Source organism: Glandiceps talaboti, chromosome 20, assembly GCF_964340395.1.
Source record: "Glandiceps talaboti chromosome 20, keGlaTala1.1, whole genome shotgun sequence".
NCBI lineage: Eukaryota > Metazoa > Hemichordata > Enteropneusta > Spengelidae > Glandiceps > Glandiceps talaboti.
Genome location: NC_135568.1, coordinates 15549175 through 15568407, shown reverse-complemented (window position 1 = coordinate 15568407; position 19233 = coordinate 15549175). Strand labels below are relative to the sequence as shown.

Below are 19233 nucleotides of genomic sequence, written 5' to 3'. Positions count from 1 at the left end.
GGGAGGGGTATCTTTAATTGTAAAGTTTAAGAGTGGGGAAGTTTCAGTCTTCAAGTAGGTAGGAAAGTGAGGGTGGGGCATAATTTCTTAAATGTTGAATTTATTTATGGAGGTTGGGGGTAATCTTGCAGCATGGAGATAACTGGGGAGGGGTCTTCGCTTCTCCGCTTCAATCATTAGTATGAGGGGATGTACGTGTGATAATGAGGGGTAGATGGAGACTATGTTGTATTATTTTGTATGAAAATGAGGGGCAATGGGTGGTTTTATTCTTAGTATATGTTGTTATTTTCTTTCTATGAAAAGCTATCAATACAACGAGTAACACTGATTCAGAAGTAAAACACTTTCTTGCCGTGCTACACTCGTTTATAGCATTCATATCAAAATGTAATTAAGTATACTGTTTCAATTGGTTTATTTACAAGCCTAGCATGTGGCCTTTCCAATGTGGTCAGTTAGCAAATGACAAACAGTATACTTTTACACTTGATATGGATGCTATAAATGATTGTGGTACATACAGAAAATGCTTTATTTCGGTGTTATGGGTTGTATAAATATCTATAAGTGTTGTAACAGATTCTCTTCCACTGAAATGGATGACAAAACTGAATAGTTCACTGTGTAATCATGGGTGCCACAAATGAACAGTGATTTGTTAAGTCATCATATTAAAAGTTTGTATGAAAATGTAAATGCAAAAAAACCCAAAAAAACAGCAGCATTGCACAAATAATGACGCATTCATATCATTATTAGAAATGTACATTTTTTACGCTTTTTAGCAAATCATGCCATGCAACACAATATTATGCACCATAAATACTGTGTTCCCCACAAAGGAATGGTTGCATTGCAAAACAGTATATTAACAGCACATACACTTCTGATAAATTGTCTTTGAGAAATTGTACAATGGAACTCACTACTTTATGAAAGCCTTGGGAGAACCTTGATTATTACTAGGTAAAATCATAGGGTAGAACCCACAACTCTATAAAGGCCTGGGTAGAACCCACTACTCTATAAACGCCTGGGTAGAACCCACTACTCTAAAACGCCTGGGTAGAACCCACAACTCTATAAAGGCTTGGGTAGAACCCACTACTCTATATTAAGGCTTGGGTAGAACCCACAACTCTATAAGCGCCTGGGTAGAACCCACTACTCTATAAAGGCCTGGGTAGAACCCACTACTCTATAAACGCCTGGGTAGAACCCACTACTCTATAAAGGTCTGGGTAGAACCCACAACTCTATAAAGGCTTGGGTAGAACCCACTACTCTATAAACGCCTGGGTAGAACCCACAACTCTATAAATGCCTGGGTAGAACCCACAACTCTATAAAGGCTTGGGTAGAACCCACTACTCTATAAAGGCTTGGGTAGAACCCACTACTCTATAAAGGCCTGGGTAGAACCCACTACTCTATAAAGGCTTGGGTAGAACCCACTACTCTATAAAGGCTTGGGTAGAACCCACAACTCTATAAACGCCTGGGTAGAACCCACTACTCTATAAATGCCTGGGTAGAACCCACTACTCTATAAACGCCTGGGTAGAACCCACAACTCTATAAATGCCAGGGTAGAACCCACTACTCTATAAAGGCTTGGGTAGAACCCACTACTCTATAAAGGCCTGGGTAGAACCCACTACTCTATAAAGGCTTGGGTAGAACCCACTACTCTATACATATTTGTGAAGAACCCTGATAATGTTATAATATCTAAAATATTTCTCTATGTAAGACCTAAATATACACAAAATACTTAATCTGAGATACAAGTATGTAGATAAATACTGACCACTTGTTTGACTCCATTGAAGAACTCAGGATCAGAGATAGGATCACTAAGGTAGGATCTAATGATGTTGGCTTTGAGACCTTTAGGTGGTTCATTGGTCATTTTAACTCCGTTCTGTAGCACAGACACTGGGAAAGTCTCTGACGGATAACTTGTCAGCCACAGACGGAAATCTGGATGTGTTGTTTCTGGATTCAATTCCTGTAAAGTTTTCACAAAAATTATGATTAGTCAGTATCATTTTGTTGGGATCTGTTCTTTTTTAGGTGCTAAGATACCAGCACTTTACCAGCTATTTCTTCAACCATGAAAAAAATGACAATGGCATTATCCAGTACCCATCTGCTATTGCGCCATCTAGTGGCAGCTTTTGGAAATGTTTTCATATATTTCTATTTGTCATATTGGCAATTTTTAGCAGCTCTTTTTTCCCTTGAATTCTCAGTACCTCTAACGGCATTCTACCTCAAACTAGAGGATCAAATAAGGTTGACTTATTCTCATATGAGCCTAATTAATAATTTAGTAACGTATGCGTAGCACATGGAGTGAAAGTTATGGTGTAAAAAAACAAAGAAACTGAATGGTCACTTTATTATTTTATGATGCCACAAGTTTTTTAAAAGAGACATTGAAGGAGATATAAACTTGTGAATTCTTACCTCACATATCTTTTCCAGTGTTGACATCCAGGATGCTGCCAGATGGCAGTTTTGAAGCACAACCCACGTTCCTTCCTTGATTCCCTTCTCTATCATTTTCAAGGCTATGGGTCCTTGACCTTGACCCAGAGACAATGAACTGAGTTTAGCGCCTCCAAAGCCCTGAAATCAACCAATCAGATGAATCTTATTTTAGTGACTTGTCTTTACAAATAATCAATAGTCTTCACTAGTTAGGACAAGTAATTATGATGTACTTGATAACAACATAGTCCCTTTCATTGTGTCTCAGAGTTTCATGGCTTAAAGGCCCATGACTCAATCCCAGAATCCTACTTTTGTAAAAGTTAAGGACCAACTTTGACTGCAAGTCAACTGTTTCTCTCACTAAAATTATACTCCTAAGCCTTCTACTTGAATGGTCACAATCTCACTCAGTTCAGTTTATTTTGTTCTGAATGACTGTAATTTTTATAAGCCAAGAGTCGTTTTTTAAGACCGACTTTTTGACTGTTTTGTGTCATATCCACAACCACAACCACAACTTTAGCCTCCATTTTCTATAGTCTTGGTGCCCTCAAACTGCTGGTACACAATAACATTCATTCATTCATTTTGGTGAAATGGCTGCATAATTAATAGGTAACTTGAATATGATATATTCTAGTGTCTCTAAAAGCTCTGATCCCAGGTTCTCACATAGTGTTATCATATCAGTGAAATGATACAGATAAGAAAGCATCATTCTATGTTTGCAAGACCAACTTTTTCTATAGCCGTGCCAGACATCCAGATTTCTTCTCACCCAGTTTTAATTTCTTATCTGACATGGATCTTTAAAAAGAGTAGCATTGATTTCACTTACTTGATCATCAGCAAATTTAAGCAATGCTGCTCCAGGATCAGCTCCAGGAGATAGAATAAAGATCAATGCTGCACAACAGTTACTGTCTGCAAAGGCCTTGCCCAAATCAAATGGTGGTGGTTCAATGAACTTTTTAGCAAGTTTGGCTGTCACAAAGTCTTGTACAGCTGGAATCACCTATGATAGCATAGAAAACAATTATAGTAATTAGCAAATCTTTGTAGAAAAACACATGCCCCTTAAAATTCCTTTGTGACTGTTCCCCCCCCCAAAAAAAAAAAAAAAAAATAAAAAAATAAAAATAAATAAATAAATAAATATTTTTCATAATTAATCTTTTATCCATGTCTATACAATAATTAAAACTCTAATATTACAATAACTCAGATTTATTTTATTCCTTTTGGTTTTTTTCTAAGGAAGCACTGAAATGTTCCACAAATATTGTATTCATATGCTTGTCATTTCATTGAATGTTTAATTCACATTTTGAGCACCACACGACTAATGGTGAAATAATGATGAAATAATGATGACCCATATCTGCTTGTTGTTGTGACATAGAATGAAGAGAACATAAAGCCAGTATTTTGTGTTTGAACCACATAAATCTTGGCGTGATCATCTTTGAATACTTGTTTTCAATTCTATATATATATATTCTTTTATCTACTGTAAAACCTGGACATGTTCACTAAAGACTTATTTTCACTTCTTTTGCTGGAAAACAAAAATGCCAAAACTAAGGACTGGATTACTCGTTACTTTTGCACCTGTAAGTAGTGACTTAAGTGTACTCTTGTAGTACATTAACATAACGTACTAGTCTGGTAATTAGGAAAAATTACTCTTTGAGAACAAGCTGAAGACTGTAACATTGCAAAATTTTCTAGTAGCAAAAATATTTAGGTGTACAGTATATATATTATATATTCATTTGATACATTATCTGCTGAGTGTATATAATTCACACACTTTATAAAAAGTTTCTGATTGCTCTCATCTCATACCTTATCTGGTCTTAGACATCTTAAGATTAACATCTTCTGGAACTGACCAAGAGATTCTTCCCATTCTCCTGGACATTCCACTTTGTGAGGTTCCATGCTATCATAGATAGCCTTCCAGCCATCCTTCTGTCCTGGGAATCTCTTTCTCATGCCTTTGAAGCGATCTAGTTCATCCAGACGACAGATTTCATCCCAGGACTTCTGAGGCAGCCATGCTGCTGGATTGGAATGGGGGTTATCCAAACCAATACCACCTGTCAACAAGAACCGCCACTCTTCCTCGTCCACCTCCTTTGAGTGCTTCAGTAAGTTAGCACAAAGTAGGAAGGAGAACAGCAACTGAAATAATAACAATAAGAAAACATTTCAGACCCATATTATGTGCATGCAAACAATTTTTTTTTTTTAATTTAAAAATTTTTTTTACTTTTTTTAAAATTTTATTTTTTTTACATTTGAATTTTTTAAATTTTTTTTTATATAAATTTTAAATATTAATTTTTTTTTATATTTTTTTATTGGGGGGGGGGGATATTTCCAGACTTATAAGTTATTTAAATCTTTCAGATGCATGTTCCTTTGCTCTCAAATAATAACACAGTTTATCCTTTCCTTTAATAGACGTAGCAACTGTTTTAGACCTGCAGTCACCAACTGGATTAACCTTAGATACAAAAACTGACTGAATATCTATAGCCTTTTTTTGATAACATAGAATTGTTAGTTTCTAATATACAACATCAAGTAAGACTATATATATAGCATGCAAGAAGATAGGTCCTAATAGTAAACTGCATACCAACATCTAAAAACAACCATTAACTTTTGTACAATGCACTGAGACACGCACACGTTTTTATAATAATATAATCAAAGTCAATAGTTACAATAATAATAATAATAATAATAATAATAATAATAATAATAATAATAATTGTTTTTACCTTATCTTTTTCAAACAGTGATCTGCAGATGTTACAATACAGAGAGTAGGTGAAATATTCCTTCAGATTGGTCAATCTTACGTTCACATCTTCAGCCTTCTCTGAGTTGTCGATGCCCATTATGAACAAATTAATGAACCACGTGAGTGAATACTGGTACATAGGTTCAATATTTGCCATGTCAGCTACGGTGAAGAATAGAATACTGGAGTGGACAGCGATCGGTTTATAACCACTACGGGTTTTGTCAATTTTCTTTTCAGTCTCCTCGGCAATGGCTTGTTTTTCAGAGATTTCATTGGCTAGAACTTTGGAGGACGACAAGACTTTGATAGCTGTTTCATCTTCAAGGATGTTACCCTCTGAGGAGGATAGGACTTCCAGGATCTTGTCTTCAATTTCTTTCAGTTGTCTGTTGTAAAAAGACACAAAAAAAGATTTGTTAAGTACGGTAGTTCATAAATGCTGCAAATCCTTTTGTATAAAATCAGGACAAGTGAATGATGTAGAGAAATGGATTGCTGTCGCAAAGAATAGGGTACTTGATTTCTTAAACAGGAGATGAAATGACATACATTATTGGACCAATACCAGTATGTTATTTCATATACTGCTCAAGGGATATGAACAGTATATGATTTTCTACACATGAATAGCTGTGTGTATACATGTGTGTGTGTGTGTGTGTGTGTGTGTGTGTGTGTGTGTGTGTGTGTGTGTGTGTGTGTGTGTGTGTGTGTGTATTTATGTGTATATGTGTATGTATGTATGTATGTATGTATGTATGTATGTATGTATGTATGTATGTATGTATGTATGTATGTATGTAATGTGAGTGAGTGAGTGAGTGAGTGAGTGTGTGTGTGTGTGTGTGTGTGTGTGTGTGTGTGTGTGTGTGTGTGTGTGTGTGTGTGTGTGTGTGTGCGTGCATGTGTGTATAAACTTGCTTTCCAATCTATCTATGTTGATAACTCACCTCTTGTTCTCTGCACTCTGAATAATGAGAGCATTTTTCTCTTCCTCCAGTTCAGGTCTTTCTCTGGCTACCACAATACCAAGTAACTGATCTTCTAAACCTTCTGGTGTGATCATGAAGTTCAGAAGGGTTACCTATAAATGAAGAGCAATGTTATATGGGTCAATGTCTGATAAAATGAACATTGTTCATAACTTAATGAAATTACAAACATGACAATATATTTCCTGGAGTTCCATACCAAAAGGCATTGTACTGACATCAATGATCATGACGTTGGTATTACCTACATCCTATCTCAAATGAGTCTTTACTATTATATAAGTAACAAGTATCAACTCAAATTTTTCATTTACAGTTAAAATGATGTAGCCTTGCTGTTTCACTCATGTGACATGACATTTAATACACACCCTCAGACAACTTCTAATGCAAAAGAAACAATTACATAGATGCCATGGACAGTGGGGATGTAGAAGTAGTCAAGTTGAAATGTTGATTTTCAGTTAGAAAATAAACAATTGCAGTCATTAAAATCATTAGGTCCGGGTGTAATGTTTTTATTGTAAGCCTGTTTTTACTGCAGTGTGCAAGAATATCAATGCTTATCAGTGTTCAATGTGATTGGGCAAAGGATCCTGCTGTGTTTATTGTGTCTCTGTTATTGTTAGTCTAGAGTTGAAATATGTCGAACTCTGCGTCAAAAATGTAATGTCCCATGAGTGAAACGTCAAACCTCATTTTAGGTATAATAATATTGATGACTATTGTCATGGTGTTAGTTGACAACATACAAGAGATGAAAACTTTGTTTTGACATTGGTATTTTATAATGATTTCAATCTGGTTAAAATGTAACCACAACAGTTTAGGATTTTTATTTCAGTGGTACATACATACATTAATTAATTAAGGGGGAAAAAACTTACCTTAACAGCAGTTTCTGGCAGATAATGAGGATTTCTTAGTTTTGTTGTGATGTAAAATCGGAAATCGTGGGAGTACTCTATAGTACTATCTCCCAATCGGATGCACACGGCACCTCCTTGTTTAAAAGTCTGCTTCAACAATAGTGGTTCTAGCAAGGGGTCCAATTCCTCTTGTACATTTTCTAGCAATACCTAATAACAAATAGGGAAAACAAATATTAAAATTTAGTGTGATTGTGTTGAAAAAGTTAGAAAGATTTAAGAAAGGATAGAGAAATAATAATGATGAAACCTATTTTTGATATAGTGCTTCAGAGCCTTGTGTTGAAAGCATCATAACATTATTACTCCCTAGCACAGACCCATAGCAGCACAATTATGGCTCTTTATACTTCAAGTTCAAATCCCTAGGGAGCATACAATGTCTGCCATCTCTTCAAGTTCAAGTACATTGAATGGACTCCTTCATATAGCAACATTGATGCTACCAGGTCCCCATTTATACACCTACACTGCGTGGAACACAATGTGATTCAAATCTTGCCCAAGGACTTTAATAACTAAGAAACAAAAGGCTCAAATAGGATATGTATAGATTGTGAGCCATTCACTCTGATCATTAGAATATCATGATTCCACTGGTAAGACATAAAAATTAGTAAATCCATAGTCAGATTGGATATCAGATACAAGTCTTCAATTATTCTTCAATGTGGTAGATTACACAAGAGGGTGATCGCAGTTCCTCTGCTGTGCAATTGTATTCACTGTGTGATCGAGATAGTGTAAACATTGGAAGTCCCAAAAAAGTACACTACAAGTTCATGGGACTCTTTGTCAATAAAATTATGTGGACACCTCCCTACTGAGACTATAATTAAACCAACATCCATTGAATAGCTTATCACTGTTGTATCAACATGTCGCGACAATAATTTTAGTTTGTGTCTATCTTAGAAAACCGCAGGCTGAACTACCACAGTACCAGAATAATATCAAGACCAAAACTACTGTGGACTTCAAATTTGACTAGACCAATATACTATACACAACAAGAGATTGGGTAAGAAATCTATCAGGCTTCCTTAGCTAGCTAGTTACCATGGCAATCACATGTTAGAAATTACTTACGGGTGTTCCAAACTGGATACAGTTTTCCAGTGTTCGGACAAAGTCTCCATCTGTCAACTTGATGACATGTAAGTTGTTTGCTTTTTCACTGTTCTTAACCCATTTATTGGCTTGACCTTGTGGATCAATCATCAGTGGCCAACGACGAGCGTTGCTGTAAAGTACAAAATATGTTATCATGAGTATATGATCATCTTTGCTGTATGACAATGCCATTTGCAACAGACTATGCCACCCCTTTATCACAAATGGTACAAACCATACTGGTGCCCCCCTCGAAAGTAGCCACCCCTACATCACAAATGGTACAGCCCAATATGATGCAACTTTCAACAAAGAAACATTGCCACCCCTACATCACATAATAGTACAACTCAATATGATGATGCAACTGGTACAAATGGTACAACCCACACGCGATCCCCCTTGCGTTCCACCCCTCCTTTACAAACGGTACAACCCATACACGACAACCTCCTAGACTCCCCCCTCCTTTACAAATGGTATAACCCATACCTGATGATGATGCCATTTTCAACAGAGAAACTGTCTGTAGGTAAGCCAAAGATGTTCCATTGTCGAATCATTACAGGTTCACCAAGTGACGAAATCAAGGAGAAATTCGGACTTGAGGGTATGCCATTCTTCAAGACTTCTTCTGCCCACTGACTGATTTGTTCCTAAGGGAGAAAAACAACAACAACACATCTTAACAGAATTTAGTCACTACATATAGGGTCCCTTTTTTTTTTTCAAAGTTGGCATATGATCAATCTATGTAAAACTAACTATTGATATGTGACATACCAATCAGGGGTAACTGTTCTCTGTACAACTTCAGACTACGTTTACAAGCTCTTATAATTACCATGACTATTGGCACATTACATGATAAAAGACTGGATAACCAAGTCAATGTACACACAGTCTGTGGTGTTCGGAAGGATAGCCTTCCACTAAGCATCCAGGTACTGAAGAATATGTTATTTATGGTAACATACAATATGAGGGATTGTTTACAGCAGTGACTGATTATTGCTAATCAATGGAATGATACCACATTTCCCACAATGCACTATTCAATTTTCCCACAATGCACTATTGAAGATGTAGGTTTGCTACAAGTTTCTTTTTTTTATTATTGTTTAGATCTATTCTCACATCAACACCTACATACTACAAAATCCAACATCACAGACACACAGAAATGACATTTATTTTAGATTCAGTTGGGATTCAAGTATTCAAACACAAATCTGAATAGATGGCTAAAATATGGAAAAAAAACTTACTTGTCTGAAGTTAGCAGTAAAAGCTCCTAGATATGCTACAAGACCAGATGAAATCAAAATATCACCAGTCAGGTTCATGTATAGCTGGCCTAGTTCTTTGGCGGCAAGATTCCATCTAGAAAACACACACACACACACAAAACATAGAATGTCAGTCATATGAAGCTATTACTTGGGTGTGAAATATCACTTTTTAACACACCTAAAACTATTATTGTGACAAGTTTGATTTTTCAAGTAGGAAGCCACGATAAAACTATTTTTAAATTATAATTTTAAATTAAATATCCAAAATAAATGCCCAATTCCCATCCATATGTCCACTTTAAACAATGTCCTTGTGTATACATTAAGTGAATGTATGTTACTTGAGAAGTAAGTTATGTTATTTGAGAAGTACAAGATTTCTTGTCTTACCTTGTTTTCTCACCGCCCAATCCACCAATCAGCTGCTCAGCACGTTCTAGTTTCTTGGTACACAAATCGACTTGGAATTCTAGGTCAGCTTTCTTTTGTTTATTAGCTTCTAATTTCTCTTGTAGTTTTCTTAGCTTCTCTTGAACTTCATGCAAGGCAGCTCGTTTCTTTTCCAATGAAGCCATTGCAGTGGCTAATTCTGCGTTAGCAACCTTGAGGGCAGCTTTCTTAGGAGCTACGACTTTTGCAACTCTGTATTAAAGTAATATTGAATATATTTGAACAACATTGTAAAAACAAATTCAAGAGTGCTCTTAAAAGGTATGTTGTTGAAACTCACTATAGACAGTCGGTTTTTCATCTCATTTGAGATCATCACCACAAGTAGATACGATTTCCATTTGACTGCCTAACATGTAACCTCTTTACATGTAAGTGGGGCCTAGCGCCTGGCCCCTGATTAGCTCTGTTTTTATTATTTGCTAGTCCCCAGCCACACGCTTTCAAAAACTTAACTTGTGTCTTTTCTTTGATGTTGTATGAATTTACTTTTTTTGTAGTTATTGTAAATGTGTTCCTTTTTTGTGTGTGACAAAGAGAAACAGCCAATTTCTTACATTTTGATTATTTGTAGAAGAATTACTGTGTGGCACCCCCTGTTTAAATGCATCCTTGAACCAGGGGGTGCCACAAAGAGAAACAGCAAATTTCTTACATTTTGATTATTTGTAGAAGAATTACTGTGTGGCACCCCCTGTTTGAATGCATCCTTGAACCAGGGGGTGCCACACCCATGTGACATATCTGACCAACCAATCACCAGAATGACTGAACACTTTGATCAACCCAAATCAACTTTCCTTATGTGCTGTTATTATCAATATTACTTCATGGAGGCTTAAGACCCATCAAATTATCTACAGTAAGAATCAGCTTCTCAACTATAACAAAATGTCTCAGCTCTGATGTTACTGCTTGCCTACAATTCTTAATTTTTTTATGCAATTTCCCAAATAAGTACATCACAAGGAAATGATAATATGGAGACTTTGGTGTGGTTGAAAACAAATTACAAGTTAGGGGTTTTTTTTATGCAAATTTTCAAACTTTATGAATTAAATCTGACACAAACGTCAACATTCAATTCCAAAATATTTCAACCAATACATAATTCAAGACTGGTACTTACTTGTCATACGATTCCATGGCACGAACCCATTTGCATAGACCTTCACAGGCAGTCGAAGCATTACGGACTTTTTCCGGTTCAAATTCAGGATTTGGAATGTACTTGGCACGGATCACTTTCATGATATTGGGAGGTATAGAATCCTATAAAACAGTAAGTTTGGAAACAGTTAGTCACTGTTTGTATAATGCTGGGGGGGGGGGGGGGGTTAAGAAAGTGGTGGGGGTGGTTTGGTGTGGTAGTGTTGGGGATGGTGTTGGTGACGGTCATGTGGTAGTGGGGTGGTTTAGTGGTGGTAGTGTTGGTGGTGTTGGTGGTGTGGGTGGTAGTAGGGTTTCACAGATCTTTGATGCTATGCCACTAAACACTGAGAACACTTTTATTTTAAAAATCCAACTTTTTCCGACTTTATTAACTGAGGTAATTATCATACTATCTTAATATACTGTGATGTCTTTTTTAAACGAAATCAATAGCCATCTGTGTCAGATCTTAAAAGTACTGCATGTCTGTCATATAATTGTCCAAAAAATACCCCATCTTGAAGGTAATTCTTTTCCCTTCTAAAATCATTCCCTTCTAAGCATTCTATTTAGAATGCTGCTAACACGACCAATGACAGACAGGCTCCTAAAACCAATCCAGTTTATGTCTGGATGTATAAGGAACTTCCAAACCTTCAGTATCAGAACACAGTTTCCCCAAACTCTGGATACAGTTTTTATTGCGGTGTCTATCGAAGAAATTTATAGTAGTTGTTTTTATTTTTTACTGCGTCTTTTAAAAAAATAATTTATTATGGTTTTAACAACATTACCTTATCATACTCATGAAGTGATTGCAGGAATTTCATGTCACCAAGGATACGTTTAGATGGACCCCAATAATCTTCAATCTTCTTGCCACTACCTGACGGATCAGGCACTCTGTCTGGTTTCACACCTTTCAATATACAGATGGACTCCATCACAATACGCACACCACTAGGGGGACTCTTCATAGTTTTCACAATTGTAATATCCTGGTGTAGGTAGGGTTAAGAAAAAAAAAATTAGATAAATAACTTTAGTAAATTTTAGTTCTGTTCTGATGTTGGTAGGATAGTTAGTAACTTGGTGAACTCTTCATATATTTTTCACAATCATAATATAATACATTACTGGAGTTTTAAAAAGAGTTCAATAAACAATTAAGTACATTATTTAAAAAAATAAAATAAAATAAAAAATTTTCAAACGGAATATTCAGACTTGTAAAATCTATGCTATTCTATTCTAAAAGTAATAGAAGTGTTCAAGCACCACAAAAAAAAAAAAAAAAAAAAAAAAAAAAAAAAAAAAAAAAAAAAAAAAATTCATAATATCTTTGTGTTGAGTAAGGAAAAAAGGAAATAACATCACTTTGGTGTCAGTTCTGGAAATATACAGCCTTTACATCATGTATTGTCGTCTACAATATAAGTTTCCTTGCAGTGACGTTCCTTATTAATGGTAATCAACTGGTGTGTAATTAAGTTAGTACTTTTAAAAGTACATGGTTTGAATCCTCGACAAGTTTTTGCACTTCTGCTGGCTTTTTAAAAAACTGAATAATACATTTATCTTACTTGTTGCGTCAAAGTGTCCAGGGCAGCCAAAGCAGCTTCCAAAATAGGAAGTGCTTCTGAGAGCTCAGCATCGCACTCATCTTTGATAGCTTGAGCTGCCTTGGCCTGTCCATTGGCAACTTCCTCATCTGCTTTCACAATTTTCTCTGTCTTGGCAACCTCAATGGACTCCTTCTCTATAATCACCATTATTTCGTCGACCTCCTTACTGGCCACAACCAACTGTGGTTGTAACTCTACTAACTCTTTCTGCATCACTGTGACTTGGGACTCGGCTGAATCTAATTTTTCCAAACCTACTTCGTATCTCTTCTTTCCTCTCATCACCTCCCTGTAGATTTAGAAGTGACAAACAAGTGTATGTTAATATTATGCAAATGAAGGTCAAGGGTCAAATATGGGTGCTATCATGATGAAAAATACCCAGGATTTAAATCCCATATTTTTGTTCAAATGCATTCCACTTGGCTTGCATGTGGTATAAACAAATGTATTTTGATATTATGCAAATGCAGGTCAAAGGTCAAATAGAAAAGATGTTTAATTGGCTTAAATTTACACTATGTCTTGATATGAAGGTGGGCTAATTCTCTTTGTGATGAACCCAGAAAGTATATCATTACTACACTGAAATAAGTGTCTACAGTATACCAGTATTATCCAAATATAGAGCTAAGAAAGGATGACTTACATTCGCTTTTTATCCAGCAAAGTCTTGAATGTAGAGATTAACTCCAGATAGGAGGTCGGTGTCACATAATTATGTCTATCCAGTTGGGTCAGATACCGTTCTGACAAAATTCGAGTTGTTGTATGGAAATGTTTACACATGGTAATGCATCCGTCTCTTTCTTTATCTGATAGCTGTACTTCATCCAAGAAACGTGTGGCCACAGCTTGTAACGCATCTTCTGGCCAGGACTACAATAGACAAATGATCAATAAATATATATGAGTGGCAAGGCAAGAAGTGTATGACCACAGCCTGTAACGCTCTATCTTGCCAAGGACTACAGTAGAAACATTACCAAAAAAACAACAGATGGGTATAATTTAAAAGGTAGTGATGACTTCAAGCATGTATCACAACTTAAATATTTGAAACTGACAGTTCACATGTTCGCCCACGGACAATGGTGTTTATGGCACTTCCTACTACACTTTCACTTACTACACTAAAATACAGCCACAGAGAAGATAGCAAGCACTCATGCAAATATCTTGAGTACTGGAATACCATACTTGGACAGTACAATATAGTTCAGAGAGAAACACTCAACGATGAATAATTAAAGTTCAAAGTTCATAACAGATAGATCAAAACGTCACTTTCATTTCCTATTTACCATTCCAAAGTAACTACATTGTACTGTTCTAGTTATTCATGGAATCATCAACAATATATTCTCTATATACCACCATACTTGTACTTGTTGTGCACACTATTTCTGTCATATTTTGCAAACTGACAACAGTTGAAAATGGGACCTCGGTTAAACACCGAGCTATTTTGATAGTATCAGCTACTGTTCAGAAAGCGATTACCTAGAACCCAAGGTACATGTCTATAAAAACAGTTGAATAGCGCCCCCAGTGTCAGTACAGTTATAACGAAATACGGATATAACGAACTGAATTCCCTAGTCCAAAGCTATTCGTACTAACAAGGTTTGACTGTACATTAACTGGGAACCCACAGAACATGAGTACAAAAATAGTTGAATAGCGCCCCAGTGTCAGTACAGTTATAACAAAATATGGCTATAACAAACTGAACTAAATTCCCTAGTCTCAAGCTACTCACACTAAATGAGGTAATTGATTGTACATTACCTGGAACCAATCAATTGTACAGCAGTTAACCAATGATGGAAACTTTCTGAGTCTATTACGGAATGCATCACCAATGGGACTCATTGCCAATACGACGTGAAGCTGGTCACGGCAGCGATCTATGAACATATTGAATAAGGACAATGGTGTACCATCGGTTTGCTTTGTCTTGTCTTTCTGCCTATCAATGGCTCTCATTTTCTCACAGATTTCTTGTTTTTCGTCTATGGCATACAGATTTGGTACTTCACCAGCGTTGAGTAAGTTGTTGATATCTTCTAAGAATGATTCTTCTTTTATCTGGGTGAGAAAATAACAATTATTTATGGGATTTACCAGGGTGATATACTATCAATCATCACATATTATGAGTTCTGATATCATGGTCATTTTGTTGTTGTTATTTTTTAGAAGTTTTTTTAGCTGTAAATTCGTGTATATTGTCTAATTTTCATCATTGAGTGAGGTCAAACTTGATTAGTTGTTTTGTCAACTATTTTTGACCTCATTTCTACGTCTGATTACTGACAAAATATATTTTGTTTTTTCATTCAATTTTAATTTATAGTTTCACTTGTATAATTTTTAATCTAGTGAAATAAAGTATTATTAATAATTAAATAAGAAAAGGAAAGGAAATATACTGTAAAAAAATTTTGGAGAAAAAAATGAACACATTTTTATTTGTTATTTTCTTGAAATACAATGAATAACACTGAAGTAAAGCAATTTCTCTATGTGCTACACTTGTTTATAGCATTCATATCAAGTATATAAGTATACTGTTTCAATTGGTTTATTTATAAGCCTAGCATGTGGCCTTTCTAATGTGGTCAATAAGCAAATGAAACAGTATACATTTACACTTGATATGGATGCTATAAACAATTGTGGTATATACAGAAAACGCTTTACTTTGGTGTTATGTAAAGTGAAACAGTTATGTGAAAGCAGTGTATGGTACGTACCTGAGTGTCGGCGAACAAGAAGACGCCATGCTGCTCACCCTCAGTAGATTTTCGTAGGATATCTTTCAGATCTTCTCTCCACTCAGTCTTGGTGTAGCTTTTACTGATTTCCACTTGAAATAGTTCATAATCAGCCATGTGTGAGGCTAAACGAGTGAGCGACTGACGTCCACTGCCGCCAACTCCGACCAGTAGGGCATGGCTGCGCGGTTGCTTGATAATACGCGAGATACGCGATACATGCTCTATGGCGAATCTGAAAATGACAGTAGTAGGATTGAGCTAAGTAGGAGTTGTACCAATTAATTATGTTATAACACCTTGTTTTCATACAGCCTTCAGTGATTGGCAGTGATTACCACTGGTCTAACAGACTACCACCTTATATATTTGGTAGTCTAAATATGATGTTTAGTAATAGTTAGTCTACATGTATGTGCCATGGACTACTGCTAAATTCAAGCCCTGGAGGGGGTTACTACCAAACCACAGTGAGCATTTCAATTTCACAACACGATGTTTAGTAATCATAGTCTACATGTATGTGCCATGGTCTACTGCTAAATTCAAGCTCTGAAGGGTGGCTACTACCAAACCACAGTGACTATAGCATTTCAATTAGGCAACACAATGTTTAGTAATAGTTAGTCTACATGTATGTGCCATGGTCTACTACTAAATTCAAGCCCTGGAGGGTGGTTACTACCAAACCACAGTGACTATAGCATTTCAATTAGGCAACACAATGTTTAGTAATAGTTAGTCTACATGTATGTGCCATGGTCTACTACTAAATTCAAGCCCTGGAGGGTGGTTACTACCAAACTACAGTGACTATAGAGTTTCAATTAGGCAACACGATGTTTAGTAATAGTAGTCTACATGTGTGCCATGGTCTACTGCTAAATTCAAGCCCTAATGGCACACACACACATGCACACCAAAACGGAAGATTCAAACACAAAACTGTTTCTAATCTTTACATTCACAAGGGGATAAATTGTAACATTTTCTGTGTGTGCACACTATCAGTGCCTGTATTTTGTTTGTATGTGTAATTTGTAAAAAAAATGTGCCTGATGTAAAAAACATTGTGCCACTAAATTGAAACGCTATAGTCTTTCTGGTTTAGCAGTACCCAGAACATACTGTAATATTTACATCTTCTGCCCATGTCAAAAAGGAAACATAAAAACTCACCTGAACATGACCAGATCCATGGGTTTTTTACTCAGGTTATTGAATTCTTCCAAATGTCCTTCTACCACCTTAGTCAAGGTGTCAATACTTTTGACTTCAACGTAGTTTTTATTATCAGACTTGGGATCGGAGAAATCACAGTAGATTAAACTACGTAGATCATCTTCTTCAACTTTCCCGTCTGCGTTACTGTCTAGGTGTTCAAACAACTGGTTATAGTTCTCCTTTAACTGAGTCTTCAACGATTCTTGACATATAAATTTAAACAACCAGTCTCTATCATCATCGTCTACCAAACGGTCATAGTATACACGGAACATCTGTAAATAACAACAACAACATTTATTTACCTTTGTATCGGCACTCGAAATAAAATCAACAGTGCAGAACACAACTGACTGAAAAGACATATATACAAAATATTCTCTACTGAGTCTTGAAGTTGCCACCTGAATGTTTGTGTGTTGGTAAAAGATGAGTGCTATCCTCCACTGTCCATTCATTCATTCATTCATTCATTCATTCATTCATTCATTCATTCATAGCATACATATCCAATAAGCTTCATTCATTTGCGATTATGTGTGAACGTGTACAAATCTGTATACAATACAAATGTTTACACGAGTCTTATGACCTTACCTCATGGACCCAGAGACGCTTCATTGCTCCCGGGGTTTCACATGTTTCAGGCAACGACAGCAGTACGCCCTGAATGACTCTGGAGAAGTCACGTAAATTGAACAGATAATGTGACTTGGTTGGTGTGGGAAGGAGATTGGACATTGCATTCTTGTACACATCCATTGTTGCATTGACTATCTGGTCTGCAACTGGTTCAAACTCTGTGCCAAAACTCCTGTAGTCATGGAAACAAGGAAAGGGGAAAAAAAGTTGACTATTAGATATTAAGAAGTGATATTAATAAATACAGATATTATGACATGCATTTTAAACTTCAGATAAATTTGAAAAACTTTTCTTTACAACATGGTATGCAATTCTGAAAACTCTTGGACCAAGGTAACTAATTCAACCGGAGAGAAAGTAAGATGGGTGGGAAAATACCTCATAGGGTAACACCATCTGGGAATGTACATGTAACGTGTTCTTTGCCAGGTAGTGAACATGCAAAAACAACAATGGGGACTGTGGATTTCAGGGCATTGTGGACAAATGAGTTGTCAACAACTTCAAGTCATTCTTAAGAGGGAAACTTCATTTCACCAAATGGGTACAAAGCAGTCAAACAAACTGTGCAATTGGATTCCTTATTGAAGACACGTTTAAAATAAGGCTCAGAAAACCTGAGGGGAGGGGGGTGTGGGGGTATCAATTCTGAGGGGTTTGGGGTTAGGGTATAGTTCATCCAGTTTCATTCCACAGCTATACAATCTATGCACTGTCTGGGTTAGTATCTCTACCTTATAACCAAGTCCAGTTTTTTCTTACCAACCCTATAACCACTGTGAAGTGATGGGTTAGTTGGGAGAAATTGAGTAAAAAAAATATTAAGATTTTATGTTAATAAAGTGATCTAAGGTACTAGCTATCACCTTAAGAATGGTTCTGGATTAGTTTTGCATATTTGCAATGTATGATTCTAGATGGTTTTACAGTTCTCCACGTAAATGTAGAAGTACACCACCTATAGTCTGCATATATGTAAACACGGCCAGTGTGATGGTACTTTGCATTGCATGTATGACAATGACAAGTTCGATACTGGAAACCTAGCTAACACAGACACAAACTAAAGTACTGTTGCAAAATGTTGAAAGCTAGCAACAGACATTGAAGAAATTACACTAAGAGTAGGGTAGAACTGCTGATAGCAAGTTTTCCTCAAAAGGCTGCACATTCAACCTCACTCAGAGAACTTGTTAACATTATCTTGATTACGGGGTGATTATATCCATACAACCCAGGCACCACTATCACTGCATTGGTATTATCTAACACAATAGTTTTAATTTGTGTCTATCTTAGCTTGCCAATAGCTAACTTTCCGTAGTAATATTTCCCCTCAACTTGACATCAGTGAGTGACAACAATGAATTGGTCATGTTTCTGTGATCAAAGTATATGCAAAGATTAATGAAAACAGAGACACAAGTGTGAAGATGGTTGAGTATTGTATTAAAAAGTTTGACTTACCGAGCACTGATATGCCAATTCATAATTTTAGAGAAAATAGTAAACATGGTAGAGTCATCAAATTCATTGATAGTGATTGAGTTGAAATGTCGCAGAAAACGTGGAGTGACAGGATTACGGCCGCCACCTGGAGGAAAACAAACAAACAAACAAACAAAATAGTTAGCTTTCCCATCAACAAAATGTTTATTTTGAAACGGGTGATTAACAAAATATCTATTTTTTCTGAAGTTTTTTTGAT

At 36.1% G+C, this 19233-nt stretch overlaps 1 protein-coding gene across 3 annotated transcripts in view; it reads right to left on the bottom strand.

The window, feature by feature from the left end:
- LOC144450504 (dynein axonemal heavy chain 7-like) overlaps positions 1 to 19233 on the bottom strand; it is a 68333-nt gene that overhangs the window by 10752 nt on the left and 38348 nt on the right. For all 3 annotated transcript variants that reach the window (XM_078141142.1, XM_078141144.1, XM_078141143.1), the window contains 20 exons: positions 18993 to 19119; positions 17478 to 17694; positions 16836 to 17155; positions 15636 to 15891; positions 14668 to 14967; positions 13526 to 13755; positions 12835 to 13165; positions 12046 to 12249; positions 11229 to 11371; positions 10040 to 10291; positions 9623 to 9737; positions 8847 to 9010; positions 8331 to 8484; positions 7200 to 7391; positions 6271 to 6404; positions 5295 to 5706; positions 4351 to 4689; positions 3341 to 3517; positions 2476 to 2637; positions 1814 to 2014 (listed from right to left, as the gene is read on the bottom strand). In XM_078141142.1, the coding sequence (XP_077997268.1) occupies positions 1814 to 2014; positions 2476 to 2637; positions 3341 to 3517; positions 4351 to 4689; positions 5295 to 5706; positions 6271 to 6404; positions 7200 to 7391; positions 8331 to 8484; positions 8847 to 9010; positions 9623 to 9737; positions 10040 to 10291; positions 11229 to 11371; positions 12046 to 12249; positions 12835 to 13165; positions 13526 to 13755; positions 14668 to 14967; positions 15636 to 15891; positions 16836 to 17155; positions 17478 to 17694; positions 18993 to 19119 (4430 nt within the window). The remainder of the gene's footprint in view (positions 1 to 1813; positions 2015 to 2475; positions 2638 to 3340; positions 3518 to 4350; positions 4690 to 5294; positions 5707 to 6270; positions 6405 to 7199; positions 7392 to 8330; positions 8485 to 8846; positions 9011 to 9622; positions 9738 to 10039; positions 10292 to 11228; positions 11372 to 12045; positions 12250 to 12834; positions 13166 to 13525; positions 13756 to 14667; positions 14968 to 15635; positions 15892 to 16835; positions 17156 to 17477; positions 17695 to 18992; positions 19120 to 19233) is intronic.